The following is a 26,532-nucleotide window of genomic DNA, read 5'->3' on the forward strand; positions in this document are numbered from 1 at the left end:
GTAATTTATTTTTCCTGCTCTCTTGTGGTAATCATCATGCAACCCCTTAAATTTATCTTGGGGCCCTTTGTGGGTGTTATAAATGATCAAATTTGGTCTAAAAATGAATGTTTTCCCCATAAACAAAATGTCAACCAAATGAGTATGTTAAAAATGATTATTAAATGAATTACATGCTCTAGATTTTTTATACGTGGTGCCTCTATTGACCTTTTGTTTATTTTGATGATTGGTTTCTCCCTGTTATCAATAGATAAAGCACCTATAGTAGAATATTTTTGTTGGAACAAAGCTCTGATTATGAACTAGGCGTAAAGGATGAAAAATGCACTGTTCTAAATTATTATGCACATCAGAGTTGCAAGCCAATGTCGCAGAGGTATTCTTTGCAGCATGGGATGGTGCATTGTCAGGCACGAAGATGATTTTGCTACGGAAGGCACGGTTCTTCTTTTTGTACCATGGAAGAAATTGGTCAGTTAGAAACTCTATATACTTTGCCGAGGTCATTTTCATACCTTCAGGGACCCTAAAGGGGCCTACCAGCTCTCTCCCCATGATTCCGGCCCAAAACATGACTCCGCCACCTCCTTGCTGATGTTGCAGCCTCATTGGGACATGGTGGCCATCCACTGCTCCATCTGGACCATCCAGGGTTGCACGGCACTCTTCATGTATTTCTGGGCCCATTGCAACCATTTCTGCTTGTGGTCATAGGTTAGGGGGGGGGGGGCGAATACTAGGTTCATGCCCAACTGCAAGCCTATGGAGGATCCTACACCTTGAGGTTTGCGGGACTCCAGAGCAGCACCAGCAGCTTCAAATACCTGTTTGCTGCTTCGTATGGCAGTTTAGCAGCTGCTCTCTGGCAGTAACCTTCCTCATTATGGTTTTATCTGTACAAACCCCCCGTCTGTGCTCTGAATCAGCCACAAATCTCTTTACAGTAGGATGATCAAGTTTACTTTTTCATGAAATATCTAATGTTTTATACGTTTGTCCAAGGCATTTGATGCGTTTCTGCAGAAGAGAGATCTTTTCTCTTTCCCATATTGCTTGAAACCTGTGGCCTTTGTAATAATGTGGAACGTCCTTCTTAAGTAGTTTTCTTTTAATTGGGCTCACCTGGCAAACTAATTATCACAGGTGTCTGAGATTGAGTTCAGTAATCCAAAGAGCCCAGAGACACAATACCAGCCTTGAGTTTGATTCTAAAAACTAAATATTTAATGTTTATGACACTGTATTCCAATTTGCATAATAATTTGGAACGCGTTGTAAAGCATTAAATAAAATCATCTTCATCCTTTCATTTTCAGGGCGTAAAAAACCCACAAACTATAACCGACATACTGAGATAATCTGGAAGAGAGAAGAGGCAACAGAGGAAGATTCACCCACTGTGCTTTAGAACAGTATGGCTCATAAAATACAATATGTAACTCCAACAAAACTAAATGATAGCTTGAAATATAGTTACGTAAAAGAAAACTGATCAAATGTTTAATTTAATCTGTGGCAATTTTAATCATTGGATATTGGAGAATTTGAAACTCAATGAGGTCCGTTTTCTGTAATGAAATAAAGATTTTGTGTTCACAGTCCAACTCTGGCGTATACCTAATAACAGAATAAAGAATTCATGTGAAACCTGAAGTTAATACAGTACATCAAAGTAAAAACAAAATCAAATGTTGTACCTGCTGCCGCCAAAAGGTGTCCATATACCACCAAGAATTTCTCGGTGATCACATAAGAAATAAAAAGATACTTTGAGAGGAGCTGTACTGTATCAAGTCTTTGGAGAAATGATGTGACAATGAATTAACTATAAAAGAAAACAGAGCCTATACAAATACCTGATGTGCTGCCCTTGGCAGCATATTCTGTTCTTCCAATTTTTTGGGGGCTTTTCCGCCTTTAATGGACAGGACAGTTATGTTAGAAAGGGGGGAAATATGTAGGAAATTGCCATGAGTTAGATTTGAACGCTGGACCTCTGCATTAAGGTATAAACCTCTAACTATATGTGCACCTGCTCTACCTACTGAGCCAACCCGGCCACTATGCTTTCAATTTTAAGGTTTCTCTCCAGGTACTCACCAAAAATTAAAGCTGCAGTAGGTAAGATTTTTTAAAGGTAATTAACTTTCTGTCATATTTGCTGAAACTGACCTTATGTTCGAATAGAACTACATGAAGCAGGTAATTAAAAAAAAGAATCCGTCTGTCTAACTGCGTGTCAATCACTTCTCAGGCACACATATTCATTCGCCCTCGTGGGGGGAGGGGCTTAGGAGACCATTTCGGCTTTAGCAGAAAGGGGGAGGGACTGAGAAGTTGTTGATGTTCAAATTTTTGGGCTAAATCCTGGATCTTTACAATCCTACCTACGCCACATATAATAATCCTAATGACTTTTGCTTAAATTGGACCTTTTTACAACAGAGTTTGACCTGTCATATCAGGTAAAGCACAGGTGTTACTAATATTATTAACGACGGCTCTTCAGGGCAGGTGTCTCTAATGACAGTGAGACAGTCATCAGTTCATTTGATTAGTTACACCTGTGCTGTTCTGCTGTGGCATGCCAAAATGCATCAATGGAAAAGGTCTATTTGCGTTCATTGGAGAAAAAAAAACTTTATCATCTTAGTGAAAAGTATCACATAGTTAGATAAAAATTTATTCTGTCATGATTTTGCCAGACACAATTTTAATATATTATTAAAAAAGTGGATGAAATGCATACATTATAAAAAATACAATTCAGCCCTTATAGAAAAGGTAAAGATTTTCAGACCAATCATTTAGGGAAACATGCTTCTATATAAACAATTACATTCACCAAAAACTATATATTTAAACAGTTAAATTATTTTATTAAATGTAAAAAAAAATAGCTAAGCAATTGCTTAGAAATAAACCCTGACAGATTTTTTAGTGGGGTCTGGTCTCTTGGAGTAGCCTAATGAACTAATGATCTCAGTATTTGTAAAATCTTGGACTGCAGTCCAGAAGAATATGGTAATAAACAAACATCTTGATTGATCATCACTGTTCATTTAATGTCCTTTCTGATAATAAAACAAAGCAGTTAAATGTACAATATTACATGCTATTTGATGATGCACAAGATTTATGACTGAAATCCCAGCTGTTCTTTTACTGACTACAGCATAATATGGTTACTTGATTGAAAAAATATATATACTAAGGAATGTGTAAGTAATGCAACAGCAGTGCAAAAGATTTGTAGAAGCAAAAGGAATTCTTTGTAGTGCTACGGGAAAATGTCAACAAAATTCTTTCACCTAAAACAACTTTTGAGGATAACCATTATTATCTATGTGTAGCTGAACTGGAAATACAGTAGCCCTGTGAGTATCAAAAGCAGAGAGATCCTTCAGAAAAATACAAAAACATTAATTTAAATTCTAACCAATAACAGACATACTCCTAAAATATGAACACATATACAGAATCAGATCTAAAATGCCTGTTTTATCATTTAATGTAAACAAATGATACTCTTTCATAACTCAGTTTACAGCTCGCTTTGCGACCTGTCTTACATACACTTGACTTTCCAGCTGTGGCATGAACGAGTGAAGATGTCTGTGTCCAAGGTAGTACCTGTACCAATAAAGTGCTAATACACCACAGACAACATGCTTAAGTTACAGTATACATGGCCTCTACTCTGTCTAAAATATGCTGGTGTGATAGGAAAACAAAAACAACAACAAACTAAAGATTACAATAATTCTCCAGATGATTCACCACTTGACTGCATTTAATTTTGTTTTCCACATGTGGAACAGACCTATTAAAATTGTTTTCGCTTTGGTATTTAAAATCCTTAAAAATCCCAGTGTGATGATTTACTGAAATGACGTTCCCTGTAAGTAGCTACAGTTCTGCAACAAAATAAATATTCCTGGTAAAGCAGCAGTAGCTTTAGTTGTGCCACTGAGACGATCACCTTTGATTCAGCAATACAAACCTTCATTTGAAAATAAAAATCACAGCCTGGTCCCACAGATTAAGCATACCTCATTCCAATGCTTCAAAAACGGTTGAGCTCAAATCCTCAGCAAGAGATAAATGACAGTAAGAAGAACACAGAAAGCTATAAATACAATAAATAGTTTTGTTCAGTACTCAAAAGGGACTGAGGAAGAAAACAGACCCCTGGGTCAAACAATCTTCTTGTCTTTAAAGCAAAACCTCATTTCAAGCCTGACGGTCTTTTGGTCTTGTAGTGTAACCGAGTTACATTCATTCACTCCAAGGCAGCAGTGGAGGAAGTGTGAGTTTCTCTCCTAGAGGACTCTCACAGTGCTTCTCCCTCTGACTGTAACCTCCATCCCGTCCTCTTGGGAGGGTGAGCGAGGACGCAGCAGGCTCTCATCCTTGAGCTGTAAACCGGCAGCTCCTAGATCTTGGTGACATAGTTGTTAGGGAAAAGTCCCTGCTTTCCACGAAGTCGTCCTGTCCACCACCCAGATGCATCTAAACAGACATAACAAAATTAATGGCCCACTTCAAGCCAACATCTGACTGAGATCTTCACAAATATTTAAGTACATTACAATATAACAAAAAGGATTAAAAAAAGGAGCAAGCCATCTTACCCTCTTTGATGATGTCGATAACGTCGTCAGCATTGAAGCTGAGCTCGTCTGTGTCCTGAGCGTCATAGGCGTACAAAGCTTTGCACTGGGGCACCTGGGGTTTGGGTTTGGGTGCAGGTTTGGGTCGTCCTCCTCCCGGCGCAGGCCTGCTGGCTGATGGTCTGTGGGCTCTGAGGGATTATAAAATAAAAAAGAGGGAAACCACATATGTGTCAACCTTTGCGGAAGGGCGCTACAGTGTGTAAAAAGTTCAGCTCACTGTGCTGCAGTTGGCTGTGAAGTTAAGTCAAAAGAAGTTGTTTTTAGGTGGTGTTTTTAATGGACTATTACACTTTAACCAAGTACATCTCACCAAACACTACCTGTGTGCATAATCACCATCTTGTTATGTAAAAGATGTTGACTTCAATTCGATTTTTCCACTGCTGTCAGAACCAAATTGTTGTCAAGCTGTAATCAACTGTGAACCCTCCTGGATAAATACATGTCAGATAATGCTTACTCCTTCATTTGAACAAGCTGTTGCTGTTCACAAATCAGCCACAAGATGGTGATTGATTACACATTTTATCTTTCACAAAATTTGAGGAAACCATTCAGAACACAGTGTTGATCCAGAATCAGTGGTGTCTTTAAGATTTCTGTTTATAATGGCTGTATTCATTTACTTGTAAACCCTGTATGTATACAGTAAATTCTCTTTTTAAATTAGTTTTTTAACACAATGCCAAATATAATTCTTAAGAATGAGAGTGAACAACTTGAGTCAACTGTTCCAACTAACTGAGGATCAAACAATTCTGAATCGTTGAAGTGGTAATAGTTAGTTTATACATCTGCAATATATGCATTTATGGATTAAAAATGTTTAGGCCTCTTCATCTTCAATGTTCATATCTTCAATAAAAATAGATCCCTGGTTAAAATGAGGGATCAGAAGAGGTGCACAGCAGGGATTCTTTCATTACAAGAATCTTTCATTAAACAAAATGAAAGATCTGTCGTATTGAAATGAATTGCAATATAATTCCCATTTGAAATCAAAGAAATTGAGCAGCAGCAGAGAATGAAATATTAGTTGCGGACTACAGTTGGCTTCTTTAAAAAGTTAGAAATTTGTCTTCTTGCAGTTAAAAAAAGGAGAAGAACCATCAACATATCCTGCTGCTGAAAGCTTTTCTAGTCCGGAACCACCACCCAGAACACTGCAAACACTCCAACTCACATTCCTCCATTTGAAGTTGGCCGTCTGTCTCCATTGCTACAAAAGAATAAATTATCCAAATTATGCCAAATTACAGAAATACAAGCGTGTGTGTATAAGTGTGTGTCTATGGTACCTGTGGAAATATAAAAATGTGTGTGTGCAATGGGAAGTGAGACATACAAACATTATCACATCACATTCAGCAGTTATGTACACATTATACAAACACAAATTTGTAAATATAAATGATTTTATGTGTGTTAGTACATGTATACAGAGTAGACAGTGGAATGTAAGTACATAATGGGAAAGGGCTTTAAGTGTAAACTAAATGCTACAAAGTTGAGTCATATTAGGCTGAATGATAATTAGCATTACATCAGCTATTAAAGTGGCCTCAGCACATAAATGTGTGAGTCATACTTATCAAATTCCCTGTAATGGATGTAGAAAAGAGTGTCTGGCCTTATGGGAAAATGACAATCAACATTTTTATGAGTAGAGTTAAAATTGCATCACCACAGAACCAACAAAACTCATTTCTGGTGCAGAAAAACAGCCTTTGTATCACTCAAATCACACACTTTTAGTTTTTTTTGGTTGTGTTAAACTGAGATTTTCCATTTCTAAGCAGTAAAATGTCAAGACACTAACATATGATTCTGGTGGGTAAACTATGAGATTTTGTTTTAACACAATATATCAAAAATAGCTCCAAAGAGGCTAATTCACCTGCACACAGATTATGAGAAAACTGCAAAACTATTTCATACGTTATAGGAAGAAGTCTCCAAAAGCAGGACAACAAAGTGTACACTAAACAGAGATAGTTAGGAAGACACAAGATGAAGGGTTGACAAAATACACAAACTGTATTCAGTTTAATACGATCCCCCTTTGTAGTAGAAGTAAAGTTTAAGTCCCTTTTTCCTGACGTCATCTATATGTGTGTGTGTGTGTGTGTGTGTGTGTGTGTGTGTGTGTGTGTGTGTGTGTGTGTGTGTGTGTGTGTTTATGTTTTTTTCTCTACCCCTGTATGTACTTTGTAGCTTGTGTGTTTTAATTTACTGTGTGTTGTGTAAGTGTCTCACCCTGCAGCTCCTTGATCAGGGACTTTCAGACAGTCCAGGTTGGGCTTCAGCCGGCTGCCGCCTTGTTCCTTCAGCTGGTTGGCGTTGCTGGGCAGGAAAGGGCGTGTTGCGTTGCCGGAAGAGGGATTCCTTTGGTTGTGGTGCTGGGAGTTCCTCTGATTGGCTACGTGGTTAGTGTTTTTAGGGCCACCATTCTGGTGAGCAACTGCAACAAAAAAAAGATAGTTTTAGACAGTCCACATGGATGGAACCTGTTCAAATCCTGTGAGATGGTTGATGTAAACGCTGCACCTGGAGGTCCCGGTGCAGCCCTCGACGGGATGTTCTGGTGAGTTCTGGACCCATTGGAACGAACCTGAGAGAAGCTCTTCCTGGTGGGGCCTGAGGAGGAAAGAAATGAAGCAAAGGGGGCATGAGATAATGTAATACATTAATATTTCCGGCTGTATCTGAAATAGATGTTTATACCTTAGGGATTGTGAGATTGTGAAACTCAAGTCAAGTCAAGTAAATGTCAAGTTCTGATATTAAGGTTGAAAAAGTTGAGTTTCAATGAGTTCATTACGTTTTTTAAATGTTAACCAAGAACAGATTAAGAAAATGGAGAATAATGAAAATCATAAATGCTTTGAAATACTTTGTTTTACATGGAATAAAAACAATAAGTGTGGCTATTTTAAACTCATTAAAATAACGTCTGCAAAAACAACAGAGATTTTGTCTATTTCCATTCATATTAAGTGTATCAATATTGTTGGCTCTTACAGTCCCTTTTCTCTTTTCTCTCTGCCCCTCTCTCTCTACAAACAGAGCCTTACGGTATTGCATTCATTCACGTAAAAGCATATCTAAATTAGAATTGCTTATCTTTTTTAGGTTATATACTTACATAGGTTTATATTGTGACAAATTCACAACTTCATCATGTACACCGTGATGATGTTGTCACAGCTCATACTGAGAACAGGTATTAGTTAATACTTATCTGTTAATACTTACGTGTGTTTTTCGGAAGGCCTGGGCCGATGCTGACCTGCAGAGATTTGCTCGAAGGCTTCAGAACAGGCATGTCTCCCTGACCCCCAACAAACAAGACCTGCCGGGAGCCGCCCCCACTCAAGAAGCCCCAGTTCTCCTTCTTCAACTTCAGCTCCAGTCTGAGGGACAAAACAAATTTTTGTAGAGCTCAAGCCAAAATGACCGTCTTATTAAATGGTCCCTATGACTTCATTAGGACATTATTTTAAGGAGTCTAACCCTGCTTAACAAGTGGTTTTAAAATGCTGACTCATTAACAATGAAGGTTCAGTACCAGTCTAACTAATTTAACGTTTTAGAGGTGCGAATGAACACACACAAGGATGGTATGTCCTTTAAAACAACGAAAAGTTACGTAACTGACTGTGGTGGATATGTGATTTACTGTCTGAACTCCCTCTGTGGTTGAGGATTTATTTTGCGTGCGTTTACTTACGTGTTACTAAACTTGAGTGGTAGCTTCCTCTGGGTTTTCTCCTCAAACCTACGGGCCAGTAAGCTGATGAACTCTGTCTTGAAGATACACTCCAGCAGGCTGTCGTACTCCTGTTCATGCAGGATTAATAAATCATCCTGCATTGTACTGAAAAACATGAAACATAACGCTTGTTGAGACACAAAACCAATAAAACCAATAAAACACAAAACCAATAAAACCTTGACGGTTAGCTCCATTAAAGCAAAAAGCAAATATCGCGGAAACTTGAGAAGATTTGGCGTTCCACCAAACTGGAAATTTCTCGTTTAATTTGGCAAGATAGTCTTAAAACTTATAGGAAGGCCCTCAGTAATGCCAGAGCAGCATACTACTCGTCATTAATAGAGGAAAATCGGAACAACCCCAGGTTTCTTTTCAGCACTGTAGCCAGGCTGACGGAAGGTCACAGCTCTATTGAGCCAAGTGTTCCCATGGCTCTTAGTAGTAACGACTTTATGAGCTTCTTCAATGATAAAATTATAACTATTAGAAACAAAATTCACCAAGACCTGCCTTTAACTGGCACTGACTTATCTCTAAACTCAGGAACCTTTGAAACCGCTGTAAAACCAGATATATGTTTAGACTGCTTTGCTTCACTTGATCTTTATCAATTTAATTCAATTATTTCTTCATCTAAACCATCAACCTGCCTCTTAGACCCCATCCCGACTAGGCTACTTAAAGAAGTTTTACCCTTAGTCAACACTTCTCTACTAGATATAACCAATCTGTCTTTATTAACAGGCTATGTACCACAGTGCTTTAAAGTCATCAGACAAAGGACTTATCTCTGTACTGGTGTTATTAGATCACAGTGGTGCATTTGATACCACTGACCATCATATCCTATTACAGAGACTGGAACATTTAATTGGCATTAAAGGAACTGCTCTAAGCTGGTTTAAGTCTTATTTATCAGATCGATCTCAGTTTGTACATGTTATTGATGAATCCTCCATACATGCCAAAGTTAGTCATGGAGTCCCACAAGGATCTGTGCTCGGTCCAATCCTGTTCACTTTATATATGCTTCTTTTAGGCAATATTATCAGGAAACACTCCATAAACTTTTTTTGTTATGAGGATGATACTCAATTATATATATCAATCAAGTCGAATGAAACTAATCAGTTAGCTACACTTCAAATGCGTCTTCAGGATATTAAAACCTGGATGACCTGTAATTTTCTAATGTTAAACTCAGATTTATTTTTCTGGGGCCCAAGCACCTCCTTGATGCATTATCCAAAGAGATAGTTACTCTGGATGGCATCACTCTGGCCTCCAGCACCACTGTGAGGAATCTTGGAGTTATCTTTGATCAGGACGTGTCATTTAATTCTCACAATAAGCAAATTTCAAGGACCGCTTTTTTTTTTACCTACGTAATATTGCAAAATCAGGAATATCCTGTCTAAAAATGTTGCAGAAAAACTAGTCCATGCATTTGTTACTTATAGGCTGGATTACAGCAATTCTTTATTATCAAGCTGCTCAAAAAAGTCCATAAAGACTCTTTAGCTAATCCAAAATGCAGCAGCACGTGTTTTACCAGGAACCAGGAAAAGAGATCACATCTCTCCCGTTGTAGCTTTTCTGCATTGTCTTCCTGTAAAATACAGAATAGAATTTAAAATCCTTCTTCTCACCTACAAAGCTCTTCATGGTCAGGCACCATCTTATCTTAAAGAGCTCATAGTACCTTTTTACCCCACTAGAGCACTGTGCTCCCAGAATGCAGGGTTACTGGTGGTTCCTAGAGTCTCCAAAAGTAAAATGGGAGCCAGAGCGTTCAGCTACCAAGCTCCTCTCCTGTGGAACCAGGTTCCAGTTTGGGTTCAGGAGGCAGACACTGTCTCCACGTTTAAGAGTAGGCTTAAGACTTTCCTCTTTGATGAAGCTTATAGCTAGGGCTGGCTCAAGAGAGTCTTGAACCATCCCTTAGTTATGATGCTATAGGCTTAGACTGCTGGGGTACTTCCCATGATGCACTAAGCACCTCTCTCTTCCTCCTTCTCTCCATCTGTATGCAACCTCATCCCATTAATGCATGTTACTAACTCGACTTCTTCCCTTTCCCGGAGTCGTGTGCTCTCTCGCCCCCGTAGTCTTGTGCTCTCTCCTCTCTCTTCCTATCGCTTCCTGCAGGTGTTTCTTGCTCTGGAGCTGTGGAGTCTGGATCTGTGGTTGGAGTCACCTGCTGCCTCCATGTTCCTACTCGACACCCTCTGCTATGATTCTTTATGTCTCTCTCTGTCTCTTGTCTGTCTGTCTGTCTGTCTGTGTGTCTCTCTCTTTCTCTCTGTGTCTGTCTCTTTCTCTCACCCCCAACCGGTCGAGACAGATGACTGCCCACCCTGAGCTATGGTTCTGCTCGAGGTTTCTGCCTCTTAAAAGGAAGTTTTTCCTTGCCTCTGTCACCTAGTGCTTGCTCTTGGTGGGAATTGTTGGGCTTCTGTTAATAACATCACAGAGTATAGTCTAGACCTGCTGTTTCATGAAAAGCGCAATGAGATAACTGTTGTTGTGATTTAGCGCTATATAAATAAAATTGAATTTAATTGAAAAACATAGAACCCTTGTAGTAGCTGTGACATGAAACAACTCTCACTAAGAAAAAAATGCATTCTCAAGTTTTCTATTGATGATTTTAAAGACTCCTTGACTGCACCTTTACTGTTCTGCTTTGATGAAAGTTAAGATGGAGAGTTAGAATCATCTTTCTCATTTGCATAGAAACAGAAGGGGGGAGGGAGGGGGGGAGGGAGGGGCTCACAAAGTGGCTCACATCTGAAAAGAGGAGACAGCTTGTGCCCATAACCCACACAAAGACACTTTGTTGCTCCCAGCGAGGTGGAGTTTTTCTCTGATGAGCATTTTACGACTCCTGCTTTTGCTCATTGCGCCACCTGGTCCATATTACTCCACTGACTCAAAAGCCACATGCTCGCACCAACAGCTCTGTGATTTCTACCTCTAAAACAAGTCATACAGCATTCCCATCAACAACAAAGGCCCCACAGGTCTCTCAGTTATTTTTATTATTATTTTTCTTTTCTTTGTGGTAAACTAGTCAACATCCTACCATCAGAATGTTTTTGACTGCATTTGGTTTCAGCAACATTTCTGAGATGTGGACCATTGGTCAGGTCTGCACACACAAAGGGACAGACACACAGACATATATACAAGAGGCAGGCTTAATATACTCCACATGTTTTCAGTGTCCCTTGTGTGACATATACATGAACATGGAAACTTGTGTGATTAGAAATCCAGACTGTGGCTTTGAACTAGATTCATGACTTTCTGCAGGGTACAAAGAATATGATGGGCCCTGCATGTTCAGCAGCTATTGTCTTGTTTTGGAAACAACTATTAACCTACTGGTATCGTCCTGCTCTTTTCACAACAGCACATTTCAGAAAAATATTGTGTCCTGTGTACCTGGGGCATTTAAAAAAGGGCATAGGCAAGTTCAGGTAAAGTATCAATAAAACAATTACACAAGAGTATTTTGCCAGGTAGTCTAGCATAGCCAGACCTATCGCCACGGTGCTGTGTCAGTGCTGGAGTATGGTCTTGTTAATCATTCTGGGATGGAGGAAAAAACGATCTGGCTTGTTTGTATTTGTTTAAAGCAATCAAAATGGTTCAGGGCGGCTCTTAGGCCCAAATGCAGCAAGTGGAAGGGTAGAAACATCCAGAACGTCATGCTTTATCTCAGCACTATAAATCAGGTAAGCCCTACTACTGCCAGGTAATGTAAGTCTGGGTATGCAGGCACTGGTTTTTGATGGTTTTATTTAATTTATTTTGATACATACTGTATGTTATATTGTTTTCCCTACAATATGTTCTTTCATTCAGGACCCTTGTGTCAATGTTTTAACCACGATGCTTCTTAACAAATCTGTGTAAGCTTGACAAAGACTGTTCCTGAGCTGAACCCCACCCCAAAGTGTAGCAGCAGGATGCAGTGCTTAAAGTTGACATATGTAGATAGAATGTGCACCAAATCTGTTTACATGGATTTCATGTTGTGCTCATAAATGCACGAACAGTATGGGGGAACCTCATTGCTGCTTGAACTCCAGTGACCCTCCATTAAAACCACCTAAAGGAATAAAATACTTGAACAGAATCATGTAGGAACATGTATTCCAACTGCAGCCAAGGAGTTGATATCTGATACAAATGTCATATTACTTTTAAATATTACAATCTAGTTTGTCCCAGATTTGAGGGAAATGTACCTGAGAGACACTGCCAAGATCTTCTCCACCTCAATCCGTCTCTTCATCACTTCTGTCACCTGCCCTTTCTCTGGTCCCTGTTTCACCTTTTCTCTTCCAATCAGGTACACAGACTTTGGTGTCAGAATCAAGTCCCTCTTAATTCCCTAAAAACAGCAGAAACAGAAGAACTCCATGAATATTTTGTGAGTTGTTTAGAAACAGAAACAGAAACAGGCTACAGACTGAAAGAGACCAACCTTGAAGCGGCGGTCATATTTTGTGACTTTGTCTGCAAAGTCAATCTTTTCTCTCTTGCCCAGGAACTGCCGGAGCTCAGGCCTGTCATCCATGCCCAGGTAGTCACCAACAAAGTTTCTGTTGAGGCTGTGTCGCCGCCTCTCCTTCCGGTTCAACAGCAGGTCAGAAGCTAAATAACCCCAGAAAAAGAGAGTGAGAGATGGAGACAGAGGAACATGGACAAACAAATAAAGCTATAAGATCTTCCTCTTACTCACCTTCTTCCCTCATCTGGACATACTTCTTGCGGGCCAGGTATTTCCTCCAGGCTTTCTGGATGGTCCTGGCGTAGCCGTCAAACTTGCGTTCTCTCGTCTCTTCCAGCAGAAACAGCTGTGAACGCAATCAAAGAGTATTAGCACGACACACAGTTAAGACACATACCTGCACAAACCCAAACACAGACAGTCATAAAAACAGTGAATAGAAGGAATGATTGCACAGATACTCTGAACATGTCAAATATCTCCTGTCATTGATAACATTGTTTTATTGTATGGCTTTTCAGTGTGAGGAAGGTGAAGGAAGGTTTGAGTTCTACAGTACAAGCAGTATTATTATCTGAAAGAATAGCAGTTTGGTGGGATTGTTAGCAGGGATCAATCGCTGCTCTGTTGAGCTGAAGAGCAACAATGAAGAAACTGAAACTGGTGTGTAAAAAAGAGCTTACTTTAACACCAAACAATGTCAACCAGACCTTTTTGGAAAGCTAAAACATTGATTCTGAGTTTTTGTTGTCAGAACAGTAGACAATTTCTGTTTGTAAGTTACACAGGCCTAACATTGAATTGATTTGTTGTAATACCTGGGTACTTGCAAAGATAAAACGGTTTTTCAAATACTTTTAAAAAAAAATGGTCCTTTTTTAAACAAAATTCATTGAAAAATTCTTCTATCTATCTTCATCTATCTTTTATCTACTATCTACTCTATCTCTCTATATTTACAATCTTTTAAAGGGGAGGGGGATTCTACTGGGCCCTCAATAAGGAACTTACGATTTTTTGAGACTGATTTAACAAATTAACCCATCCTTTAATCAAACATTGATACTTTTTATTAGGTTTACTGCAATACTCAAAATGTTTGATTTTTTTCCCTTTCAAAATTTGCTAACTTTCACTTTTAAAATTGTTCATTCATATGATGCGTAATGCTTCCTTTATCACTTTAAACCTTTTTTTAAACTTAATTTTCATCCTTCCCCCACAGGGGCTGATCCGGCCAACTGGTGGCAAAAACCCGGTCTTCCCCGCCTTATTATTTCCTGTGCCTCAGACACGCAAACCAGTCTCTGCCCCTGCCCCCCAACTAACATCCTCGCCCCTCTGTAAAGGGCCCGCATCAACAAGGTGCACAAACTGCAGTGTAACAGGACAGGAACAAATCACAAACAACAAAATGCACTGAGTCATTGATTGAGACAGTAGCACCATGTACTCACTCAGGCTTCAATGTTTTTTACCAGATGAGTGATTCAACTTCCCAGGTGACAAATCCAAGAACAGACATCTGGTGGGGTTTTTGTTTATATTTCTTTGTGATGAATTTTAAATGATCATTATAAGTACTGCAACTAACATTTTTTTTCCCGTTATAAATTAATCATAGTAATAATGCAATTAATTTATTATTCAGTTAGACAGAAAATAGTTTACTTTTGGCCCCCTATCGTTCTGTGGGTACCTATACGTGGATGCTGCTGTATAAACAGAGAATGAATGACAATATAGTAAAACACAGGTGTAATAGTATACAATATGTCTTCTTAGGAGAAGTTAAAAATGCTTACAAATACTGTATAATTATAAACATTTAAACATGTCCTTGTAGCTGCTTACTAAAAATTACTAAATTATAGTGTGTTGCAATGAACCATTATTAAATGTTTGTAAACTGCTTATAAATCATAAATTATCATTGGATCTATAAAATGAGTGACGTCTTCAAACAACTTGTTTGGTTAACATAAAACTGAAAAAAACTGCAAATCTTCACACTTCGAGAACCAGGAAAGTAAAACATTTAACAATATTCTTTGAAAAAATAACCTAAACAATCAATTGCTAAATTGCAGAAATGTTGCCGATTTATTTCTCATGATCCACTAGTTGAAAAAATCCTTTCAGCCCTTTTCTGACAAACAGAAAACAATAAAAAAATCAATAAGTTACCATGGAGTTGTAAATGGCAAAATATACAATAATAATTCACTAAATGAATTGACAACGCAGCACATGTAAGACCTTTGACAGACAGCAAGTCACCGTTAATCCATCAACCCCTGAAGAAGAAACTCTTCTCAAACATCTGGCATGGCGTCAAACAAACTTTACTTATTACATCCAACAGAAGAAAAAAACGCTTCAGTCACACTACTAATTAACTGGTGTCAGTGTCTTATCAGACAGAGAGGTTTGTTTGGAGAAGCCTGGCAGCTCATTTCAGCGGTTCGTCCTGTGTGATATTTGCGTTTCACAAGCACACCTCAATGACTTGGACTCTCAGTGTGGCAGTGTGGGGGATGGGGGACTCTTGGCATGCACGGCTGCAGAGAATAAGTAAAGGCATTCACGATCAGCTGTAAGGCCTGAATTGAAACTAAGATGTCTGTGTATTAGCTCCTAAACTTCTTTTTGTGTGTGTGCACGTGCATGCTCCTTCGTGCATGATGTGTACAAATGTTAATAAGTGAGAGCATGGGCTTTGCACAAGTGCTGCTTTCATAGGAATCATGAAAAAAGTAGTTATGATGGAAAAAGACTAGCCTTTACGATGTCCCCCCCAAACTGTGCAACCACAGCCTGTGCTTGTGTTTTAGTTCCAGAGCGGTGTTTACTCAGTGCTGACGTGGTACAAGGGTCAGGTTCAATCTCCTCCCCTACATCAAGGATTCAAGTATGATTTGGGACACTAGTGCCCTTTTATGGTATTTAGTGTAAAATGGTGTGTTGACATTTTTCCCCTGCTGAGAAAAAGGCCTTTTTAATGCCACAGACACTCTCCCAAGTGATTTGAGTTATATGTCTGTACAACAAATGAAAATGTTTTTGCTCTGCAGTGCATTTTCTTGGATTGCATTTTTATAGAGACATGGTATAATAAAGGGCAAAGACTAAGCAGAAGAACAGGCTGTGACTGTCTGAGGGCAAGGCGGATGTCAAACATACCGACTCAGGGGCCTTAACGAAGAGCTTGGTGCGACCAAGCTGGAACTGATCCTGGTCCATGTTGACAGACCGTAAGAGATGAAGGACGCCTTGTTTCTCGTCTCCTTGCCACGTTGGCCAGGACTCTTTGGTCAGGATGGCGTACCTGAGGACCAGGAAGTTTATTAAAGATAAAAGCATTTACATTTGTGGTTGTGTAGGTTTGGATGGAGGGTCATTGTACAACATGTACAACATGTTGATGTTGTACCAATCCAACAATTTATCTCCTATAATTTCAATACCTAAACCTCACTGTGTGGAAGGTAACAAGAGGCCAGAAATGGCACTAAAACCATTCCTGACTGAATGTAAATGGAAGAAGAAACAAGTCATGACTGTTGCCCATTCTGCTTAATAAGGTAAATTATTGATACCTAACAGGCGCACACCTTTTAAAAACAAAACAAATCACAGTCAAAAATTAGTATGACATCACTGTGAGTCTGAGGCGGGTTACCTGTTGAGGAACTTCCTGAAGACTCTACGGTAGGCGTAGCCAGCACGCCTCACCCTGATGTTTTCTTTCAGACCCAGGTACTCCACTTGGTGCTTTACTCTTAAGACAGAAAAAAAGTATTACCATTAGTACACAACTTACAAACCTCTTTCTGTTTTTTAATCATAGCTATAAAAATTGTTGCAGATTAATTTCATGTCAATCGATTGTTTTAGCTTTAAATTGAAGTAAATCACAATACTGTATATACTCATACATGCTGACCACTGTGCCATCTGAATGTGGTATTGTATTGATGGAAGTTTACCCTTGCTGGGTTTTCCCCTTCCCTTCCTTCCACCCTTTTGTTCTATACTTTTGAAATTGTGATATTTTTGTGTTGTATGTAAATTTGAAATTATAAGAATAAAGTAGCAGAAGACTTACGAAAAGTCCAGAAAAAAGGACAAAAACATACTAATGTTATTTACTTTGATTTGTAACCACAAATAGCTTTCACTTTACTATTAGTGGTTTGAGTTATCAGCTATCAACTTTAACCCAAACATCTTTTAACAGGTCTACGGCACATGAAGCTCCTTTTTCACTCGCGGAAGCGATAATCACAGGTCATTGTATGCAAAACAGCTGCGTTTTTTCAATTTTTCTCTCAAACAAAGACCTTAAGCACTACTTAGTACACTCAGACTTCCTGTGAAAACAGCAGATCCGGTGCTAATTAATGAGCCACCCTGCGCCCGACTCACAACAGGAAGGTCATAGGCTCTGAACAATACAACAGCACTCTGCATCTGAACATGTAGTGCTAAAAGCCTGTGAGCAGGGAAAAAGAGCGGGGAAAACTGAAACAAAGGGGGGGGGGAGACATGTCTCACATGACTTGGTCTTCAGAAGAAATAAAACAGTTAGGGGCAAAACGGATCAGAACAATAATCCAATTTTTACCTTTTGTGTGAGAATAGACTCAGGCCTGCACTTATCAAACTGCCGAAAGTAAGATTTAGTACTTAGATGAAAGAGAGATTGTACAAAACATCATTGCCATCTGATTAATGTGTCTATGATCAGCAATCAATTGTATGGGCTCTGGATGGTTGGAGCCATGCAAGACTGTGAGGGTGACGGGCGCTACTTACCGGCTCTCTTCCCAGTCTCTGGGCTTCTTGGTTTCATTAGGTTTGATGCAGCGGATGTAGTGTGGAGTACATTTCATCAGTGTGCTCACCAAATCGTTGGCTTGTTTCTGAAGGGTGGAGTAAGAGAGGTGATGATGAGACTGATGATCATATTGATGTCATGACGGAAGTCTGACTTACTGCTGAAAGACTCCACTGAGAAGAGCAAATAAACACATTATCGTGCCCTTTCCCACAGTGACCTTGATACAAAAGAGGGACAGGTACATATGCACACACGCACACGCACACGCACACGCACACACACACACACACACGCACACGCACACACACACACGCACACCTTTATTTTGCTGCCTGCAGTTGTGGGTCGTCCCTTCTTTTCAGCGTTGAGGTTTTCTTGAAACAGTGCTCTGATGAAGGTGCTGTTAGAGGACAAAAGTGAGGAGTTAGGACTGGATCAACAAAAGTGTTAACAATGTTGAGTTTCCCTGGCAGTCAAAAACCAAAAATGCAGTTAATGATTTAAGAACCAAGGACCTTTGACTAAGGTCACAGGCTTAAATTCCTAACTACTTGGGAAAGTCTGAGTTGGGAGCAGGTGGGAAAACCAAAGGGGTGTGTGTGTGTGTGTGTGTGTGTGTGTGTGTAAACACCTCTCAGATCTCACCAGGGCCACTGCTCTATAGAGGACTGTATGCTATTGTTTGATGCTTGATGAAATAAAAATAAAAGGATTATGTCTAATAAAATTTGGCCTTTTGCACTATAAAAGAAAAAAAAGAAGATAAGATAACGTTCTCCCAAAAGGCTGAAACTATAGACAATAACAGAATATGCAGGTGGTGCTGATCTACACTCCTTCCAGCCAAATTAGAGCCAGTTCATTTACATTTTAAGGAATACATTTTGGTCTAAATCTTTATAGATGTATTTTTTATTTTTTATAACATCATGACTACACTATGACGTGTTGCTGCTGGTCAGAGTGTAGCAGATATGTGTAAAGTTTCCATATCCTCAGGTTTTTTCTCAACTGAAGACATTTAATTTCAATAATATCTTAAAAGGACAGCAGCTCAGGTTTGTGCTTTAAGGGGTTAGCAGTAAAAGAAAGGAAGTGGTTTAATTGTATGCCATCTGCAGCTATGGAATGAGACACATTGTTGCCATTCATGAAAAATATTTAGTATCAATTGTGACTTTTCAGTTCTTACTTAAATCTCACATCCTTGTCTATCAGCAAGTTCTTATATTATGAAAAAGTGCTATATCCATTTTTTTTAAGATGGAGTAGAAGCTCTCCCTTAAGATTGACTGATGCCAACGTTGTACTCCGATACATAACTGGATATTAATGATGATGTTGTGTAGTTTTTTTTAGCAGTAATGCTGTAAAATCAACACTTTCTAATGACTTATTTACAAGCTACACATGCAGTCTGCTTGCCTAGATTATCTGATGAATAAAAAGAAAGTTATGATCTTCAAGACTGCTCCACTTGTGATCAGCAAATCTAACATTCAGACACCAAATATTGTGCTCCTTTAGAACTGTGTTGTTGTGTTTTTTTTGTTAGTGTGAAAGTCATAAAAACGTGGTGAGTGTCAGACCTGGTCTGAAGTTGACAGGTTGCTTAGCATTCAACTTATTTTAGTTGGCTTATGTTGCCACCTTTGGTGTTTATAAATTAATTATTTTCTCAGTGCTTTTTTTAAAATCCCATCCCATTTTTGGCTTTCTACTACATTGGTATTTGTTTTATTTAAACTATTGGCTCAGATATATGGACACAGAAGAAAGGATCAGCAGGTTGTGTGTACAAAAACATCAGAGGTCTGTTAATACTGTACAGCTGACATTACTGGTCACTCCTTTCTTCTCGACTAAGACTTGCTGCGCAAAGGAATGAGGCCTGCTTTCTTCCTTCTCAGGCTTCCTTTATGTGTGACTTTGCCAAACTCTTTTATCTGTGTGTGTGTGTGTGTGTGTGTGTGTGTGTGTGTGTGTGTGTGTGTGTGTGTGGTGTGTATATATATATGTTTATATGCCTGTACTGTATATGATTTAATGTGCACCTATATATTTTGCAGCACGTATCTGATGGCATTTTGATATAACCTCTTTTCATGCCTCACAAAATGTGGACAAAGCAGTGTTTGAGGCATGCAGGGGTTACCCAGACAATACAGACCGTTTACACAGAGGGCCACTTTGACACAAAGAAAGCCCAAGAAAGCAAAACACAACAGGACCAGACTCTACAATGCAGCCCCGCAGGGAGACTGCACTTGTATGGTTAGACTGGGTAGACCCTAAAAGCCTCATATCTGGGAGGAGCAGCTAGACGTGATTCAGGGCAGAGGGCATGACATAACCAGGCCCTGCACACTTGTGCTGCGTCCCGCCAGTTTCCAGATGCACTGGAACGTCTGAAACTCCGATTCAGATGTGTTCAATTGTAACCATGTGTATCAAAATAGAAGACTCCCTTTAAGTGAGCACCATAGAAATCCTCACCACATGCCGGTGTAATGTGCAAATAAGAGTTACTTACATTTCACTGCTTTGCATCAGCTCAATGAGGTCAGTAAAAAGGACATCTCGGTTCCTCTCGCAGAAACCATCTGCATCGTAGGACACCTGGAGGAGAGACAAACAAAGGGATTTCTAAAAAGTCATAATTATGAAAGAGGTTGAGTATTTGACACCTCCAAAAAAATAAATGATAATACCTGTGGGAATATAAAAAAATGGGACTGATATTCTGCCTTAAATCAATGGCTTGAATTTTATGGGAAAAGAAAATGAAGGGTTGCAGATCCAACCTTTACACCTCCCTATGATTAGCTTCCTTATAAAACCAGCAGCAGTTTAAAAGTGTATAAATTAAACTGTGTTATTTCTGCTATACTGTAGCCTGAGACTGGAGGAATGTGTTGAGCCCGGTCATGGGAGCCCCTAAAGTCTTTATGGCACGGCTCATTAAGCCTGCGGCATGTGTGCCAGGCTGAGGCCACCGCACATCTGGAGAATGACATGGGACAACCTTGGCCCAGACCACCAGTATGAAAAATAAATGCAGAAAAAAGACGACCTGGTGAACTGTATTGTATGAATTGAATAAGGCTGATTGAGATGTGGGACATTTTTAGACACTGTTACATAAGGAGAGGGACTTTAACCATAAATAGACAGGGAAGAGAGAAAGGAGGTGTTAGTTTAGACGGGAAAAACTTAAAAGGGAGGAGATGACGACATCAACTCCAATATTAAAGTACCAGTTGCATAACTGTTTTTTTATGACATATCATACAACACCATCAAAAAGCACATTTTAATAACTTTCTATTTCCAGAAGTTGCTGTCAGCTCCCTGCTGATGACTATGTGCATAACACATAGTTTATACAATGGCAAAGACAATCATATGGAGGTTGCGGAAAACTTTATACTAAAAGTTGTAATCTTTAGGCTAGGCAAGAAAAACTGTTACACACTACTTGTGTGCATATAACTATGCCAGTATTTATTAAGTGCTTACGTCCGAGCTTTATATAAGATATGGATGACTTCCTATTCAGAGTGTTGTTTGTAAAAAAACAAGATGATGCAAGTTAAATGAGTGCGGTCAGACTGACCTTGCCAGCGTAGTGGTGGATGATGAAGCCCTGGTTCCAACTGTTGAAGTGTTCGTGGGTGTTGATCTGGACTCGAAGCTTCTGCAGCATGGTCTGGTCGGCTCCCTCGCCCACCGCATGCATGGTGGCGCACACATCATCCAGGATGCACATGATGCCAGGAGGATTCTGGGATCACAAGGAAAAAATTTCTCATTTGTACCATCATCTGCTCTAAAACTCACCAAGAAGTTTCAAGCTTAAATTTTATATTTATATATATATATATATTTATATAAGTTTAATTTATTTTTGATGTTTTGATTTGTAGGTCCAATTGGAATATGTTGAGTCCAAGGGTCATTTATCAAGCAAAAAGGCCCAAAATTAACTGGTTCCAGCTTCCCCACTTGTGATTATTTGTGTCATTTATGATAGTAAACAGAGTGGATATCTTTGGAGTTCTAACCAAACAAGACATTTGACACGTCACCCTGGACTTTTCCCACTATTTTCGGATATTTTATAATTACTAAATAATTGATTATTTAATAATTAAAATTATTGTTAGTTGCAGCCGTAATACGCGCCATCAGAAGTTGATAATTTACAGCAAATATTATGAATCTTTTGACATAATGCAATGTCATAGTGAGGTTAATTTTTAAACTTATCTTCATATAACATTTCATCATGAAACACATTATTAAAAAGACACATGTAAAGTTGTCACTGTATTAACTAAAGTGGGTCTGGTGAAGAAGTGTCAGGCACTGATACAGATCCCCCCCTGCTCCACTCAGATAGAGGCTTGTTTTAAAGCCCTTGTTGTAGATTTCATGGATTAGACTTCTTAGTGGGACAGATAAATCAAATTAAGAGGCATGTCGGCACGTTTCAATGTATTACACTGCAAGTCACGGCAACAGAGCAGAAACTTGGCGGGAGCTTGCGACTCAGTTTGCATTATGAGCCCAATAAAACTACCAAATGTTCATAATCAAAAATCACATCCAAGTTTGCTGTGATACATTCAATTTAGGGAATAATAGTACTGTGTTTTTACATGAACAAGCTTTCAATAAAACTTTTATTAACTCTACCAAGAAGCTTGTATTTTTAGCCCTGTTTTCTATTTAGAGACATCTGAATCTTGAATCTGTGGATTTTGATTTTGTTTTGTGAATAATTGCACACATGTTTTGTGTAAGTTGTTTATGACAATAAAGTTGTATTTATTGATTACTCTACCGATTACTTTCTTGATTGACTAATAAATCTCTATAAATGTCAGAAAACTGTTTTAAAATGTCCATCACAATTTCCTAAAAGCCCAAGGTGGCATCTTCAAATTTCTTATTTTGTCGGACCAACAGTCCAAAACTTGAAGCTACTCAGTTTACAATCACATCAGACACAGAAAACATGCAAATCTTCATATTTGAGAAGCTGGAACATATGGAATATTTCCAATTTGGTTTGAAAAATTACTTTTAATTCATCATCAAATAGTGGCTGATACATTTTCTGACGCTCAAATAACTAATTAATCAATTTTTCATTCTCTATCAATAATTGTCTACAACAATTGTGTTTTTAAGAAATTCAAGATCCAAATCCAGATTTTCTATTATCCAATAAAACATTTTGAGGATTGTGTACCTTTGGTTGGAGTTGACCACTCCCGCTAAGAGTGCCACATACTAGTTTGTTTACTTTATTATTTATGTATTATTTATTTACTTTGCTCTCGATGAGATCACAGACAATCTTGTTGTTGAAGTAATCTATCTGGTTCCACTTGATGCCCTCCTGGACATACTCCTCCTACAAAGAGAGACATGAGCCGAGTTCAGAGTCACAATATGAAACATCTAATGAGGGAGGAAATAAAAACAGAATGTGAAGGAAGTTTACCTGCTCTGCCTTCAGAGTCAGCTCAATAAATATCTGTTGCAGTTTCTCATTCACAAAGTTGATGCAGAACTGTTCAAATCCATTTTTCTAAAGAAGAGACATAACGGTTAATAAATCCATATGGACTAAAAAAAAGTGAGTTGAGTATGGGTACAAATATTGTCTGAGTTCCTGTACTTGTTATTAGTAATATAAGAGCTTTTGCAAACCAAAATAATACGAAACACGTCCATTTAGTTGGTCTGATCCTATCAAAAAGTCCAAGACATCTCATTAAGCAAACTAAACAAACAAGTAATCAGATTAGAAAAGCATGTTGAGGTCTGCTGTCTTAATCAAGAGATAGAACTTAATCCACTTATCCTTTGTATTTAATCAGTTGAAATGCTCAAAGTTAATTCCTGTTAACTAATTTATGTGTGTGCTGATGTGTCAGCCTGTTAAAAGGCCAAAAACACTTACTTGGAAAATTTCAAATCCGTAAATGTCCAACACTCCGATATTAAACTCCTGATGATCTTTCACCACGGCTTTGTTGATGGACTAAAATCAAAGGATTGTGTTACCAAAATAAAGCTTTAGGATAGGTCATCACAGCTTTGTTACTTATGACAACTGAATACTGAACTCTAAAACTGTTCAAACATGCAAACATACCTCAACCAGGAAGTCAAACACTCGTGAATGCAGGGCTTTGGAGAGGGCATCCCGTGTGTAACATGCCTGCTCCACGTTCAGCGTCACGTCAATAGACTCCACTGCATTTCCCCACTTGCTGTCCATCTTACGGCTCGTCAGTTTCTCCTTCAGACGGTTCTCGTCAATTCCAAGCAGAAACGCAGGAAAGGCTAGAACTGTTAAAAGACCGAACAGAAAAGAGAGGAGAAGACATATATATAAGACATAGTATATACACTCACCGGCCACTTTATTAGGTACACCTGTCCAACTGCTCGTTAACACTTAATTTCTAAGCAGCCAATCACATGGCGGCAACTCAGTGCATTTAGGCATGTAGACATGGTCAAGAGAATCTCCTGCAGTTCAAACCGAGCATCAGTATGGGGAAGAAAGGTGATTTGAGTGACTTTGAACGTGGCATGATTGTTGGTGCCAGAAGGGCTGGTCTGAGTATTTCAGAAACTGCTAATCTACTGGGATTTTCACGCACAACCATCTCTAGGGTTTACAGAGAATGGTCCGAAAAAGAAAAAACATCCAGTGAGCGGCAGTTCTGTGGGCGGAAATGCCCAGTTGATGCCAGAGGTCAGAGGAGAATGGCCAGACTGGTTCGAGCTGATAGAAGGGCAACAGTGACTCAAATAACCACCCGTTACAACCAAGGTGGGCAGAAGAGCATCTCTGAACGCACAGTACGTCGAACTTTGAGGCAGATGGGCTACAGCAGCAGAAGACCACATCGGGTGCCACTCCTTTCAGCTAAGAACAGGAAACTGAGACTACAATTTGCACAAGCTCATCGAAATTGGACAATAGAAGATTGGAAAAACGTTGCCTGGTCTGATGAGTCTCGATTTCTGCTGCGACATTGTTGCAACGCCACAGCCTACCTGAGTATTGTTGCTGACCATGTCCATCCCTTTATGACCATAATGTACCCAACTTCTGATGGCTACTTTCAGCAGGATAATGCACCATGTCATAAAGCTGGAATCATCACAGACTGGTTTCTTGAACATGACAATGAGTTCGCTGTACTCAAATGGCCTCCACAGTCACCAGATCTCAATCCAATAGAGCATCTTTGGGATGTGGTGGAACGGGAGATTCGCATCATGGATGTGCAGCCGACAAATCTGCGGCAACTGTGTGATGCCATCATGTCAATATGGACCAAACTCCCTGAGGAATGCTTCCAGCACCTTGTTGAATCTATGCCACGAAGAATTGAGGCAGTTCTGAAGGCAAAAGGGGGTCCAACCCGTTACTAGCATGGGGTACCTAATAAAGTGGCCGGTGAGTGTATATACAATACAGGCCAAAGGGTTGGACACACATATGGAATTATGTACTTAACAAAAAACTGTGAAATAACTGAAAATATGTCTTATATTCTAGTTTCTTTAAAGTAGCAAACCTTTGCTCTGATTACTGCTTTGAAGATCTTCAAGAAGTAGTCACCTAAAATGGTTTCCCAACAGTCTTGAAGGAGTTCCCAGAGATGCTTATTACTTGATCTTGATTGGGTTCAGGTCCGGTGACTGTGGAGGCGCAGCACTCCATCACTCTCCTTCTTGGTCAAATAGCTCTTACACAGCCTGAGGGTGTGTTTGGGGTCATTGTCCTGTTGAAAAATAAATGATGGTCCAACTAAACGCAAACTGGCCAGGATGGTATGTCGCTGCAGGATGCTGGTTCAGTATGCCTTCAATTTGGAATAAATCCCCAACAGTGTCACCAGCAAAGCACCCCCACACCATCACACCTCGTCCTCCATGCTTCACGGGGGGAACCAGGCATGTAGAATCCATCCGGTCACCTTTTCTCCGTCGCACAAAGACAGGGCGGTTGGAACCAAAAATCTCAAACTTGGACTTATCAGACCAAAGCCCAGATTTCCGCTGGTCTAGTGTTTATTCCTTGTGTTTCTTGGCCCAAGCAAATGTCTTCTGCTTGTTGCCTCTCCTTAGCAGTGGTTTCCTAGCTGCTATTTGACCATGAAGGCCTGATTCACACAGTCTCCTCTTAACAGTTGTTCTAGAGATGTGTCTGCTGCTACAACTCTGTGTGGTATTCATCTGGTCTCTAATCTGAGCTGCTGTTAACTTGCGATTTCTGAGACTGGTGACTCAGATGAACTTATCCTCAGCAGCAGAGGTGACTCTTGGTCTTCCTTTCCTGGGGCGGTCCTCATGTGAGCCAGTTTTGTTGTAGCGCTTGATGGTTTTTGTTACTGCACTTGGAGACACATTCAAAGTTTTTTGCAATTTTCCGGACTGACTGACCGTCATTTCTTAAAGTAATGATGGCCACTCGTTTCTCTTTACTTAGCTGATTGGTTCTTGCCATAACATGAATTCTAACAGTTGTCCAATGGGGCCGTTGGCTGTGTATCAACCTGACTTCTGCACAACACAACTGATGGTCCCAATTTCATTAATAAGGCAAGAAATTCCAGGTTCCAGGTGACTACCTCATGAAGCTCATTGAGAGAACACCAAGGGTTTGCAGCGCTATCAA

The 26,532-nt window shown here is 39.5% G+C and overlaps 1 protein-coding gene across 2 annotated transcripts in view; it reads right to left on the minus strand.

The window, feature by feature from the left end:
- Positions 1 to 3,576: 3,576 nt before the first annotated feature.
- myo1ea (myosin IEa) overlaps positions 3,577 to 26,532 on the minus strand; it is a 56,626-nt gene continuing 33,670 nt past the window's right edge. Inside the window, exons 10-29 of one of the 2 annotated variants that reach the window (XM_032518471.1) lie at positions 23,989 to 24,185; positions 23,794 to 23,874; positions 23,332 to 23,418; positions 23,158 to 23,241; positions 21,436 to 21,603; positions 20,353 to 20,438; positions 18,138 to 18,219; positions 17,795 to 17,901; positions 16,659 to 16,757; positions 16,160 to 16,304; positions 13,208 to 13,322; positions 12,950 to 13,119; positions 12,711 to 12,856; positions 8,410 to 8,556; positions 7,935 to 8,092; positions 7,227 to 7,316; positions 6,936 to 7,140; positions 5,863 to 5,898; positions 4,638 to 4,807; positions 3,577 to 4,515 (exon numbers count right to left, since the gene is read on the minus strand). In XM_032518471.1, the coding sequence (XP_032374362.1) occupies positions 4,439 to 4,515; positions 4,638 to 4,807; positions 5,863 to 5,898; positions 6,936 to 7,140; positions 7,227 to 7,316; positions 7,935 to 8,092; positions 8,410 to 8,556; positions 12,711 to 12,856; positions 12,950 to 13,119; positions 13,208 to 13,322; positions 16,160 to 16,304; positions 16,659 to 16,757; positions 17,795 to 17,901; positions 18,138 to 18,219; positions 20,353 to 20,438; positions 21,436 to 21,603; positions 23,158 to 23,241; positions 23,332 to 23,418; positions 23,794 to 23,874; positions 23,989 to 24,185 (2,450 nt within the window). In that variant the 3' untranslated portion in view covers positions 3,577 to 4,438. The remainder of the gene's footprint in view (positions 4,516 to 4,637; positions 4,808 to 5,862; positions 5,899 to 6,935; positions 7,141 to 7,226; positions 7,317 to 7,934; positions 8,093 to 8,409; positions 8,557 to 12,710; positions 12,857 to 12,949; positions 13,120 to 13,207; positions 13,323 to 16,159; positions 16,305 to 16,658; positions 16,758 to 17,794; positions 17,902 to 18,137; positions 18,220 to 20,352; positions 20,439 to 21,435; positions 21,604 to 23,157; positions 23,242 to 23,331; positions 23,419 to 23,793; positions 23,875 to 23,988; positions 24,186 to 26,532) is intronic. The other variant, XM_032518544.1, reaches the window with a different exon arrangement.

This window comes from Etheostoma spectabile, chromosome 1 (genome assembly GCF_008692095.1).
Source record: "Etheostoma spectabile isolate EspeVRDwgs_2016 chromosome 1, UIUC_Espe_1.0, whole genome shotgun sequence".
In the NCBI taxonomy this organism is placed as follows: Eukaryota; Metazoa; Chordata; class Actinopteri; order Perciformes; family Percidae; genus Etheostoma; species Etheostoma spectabile.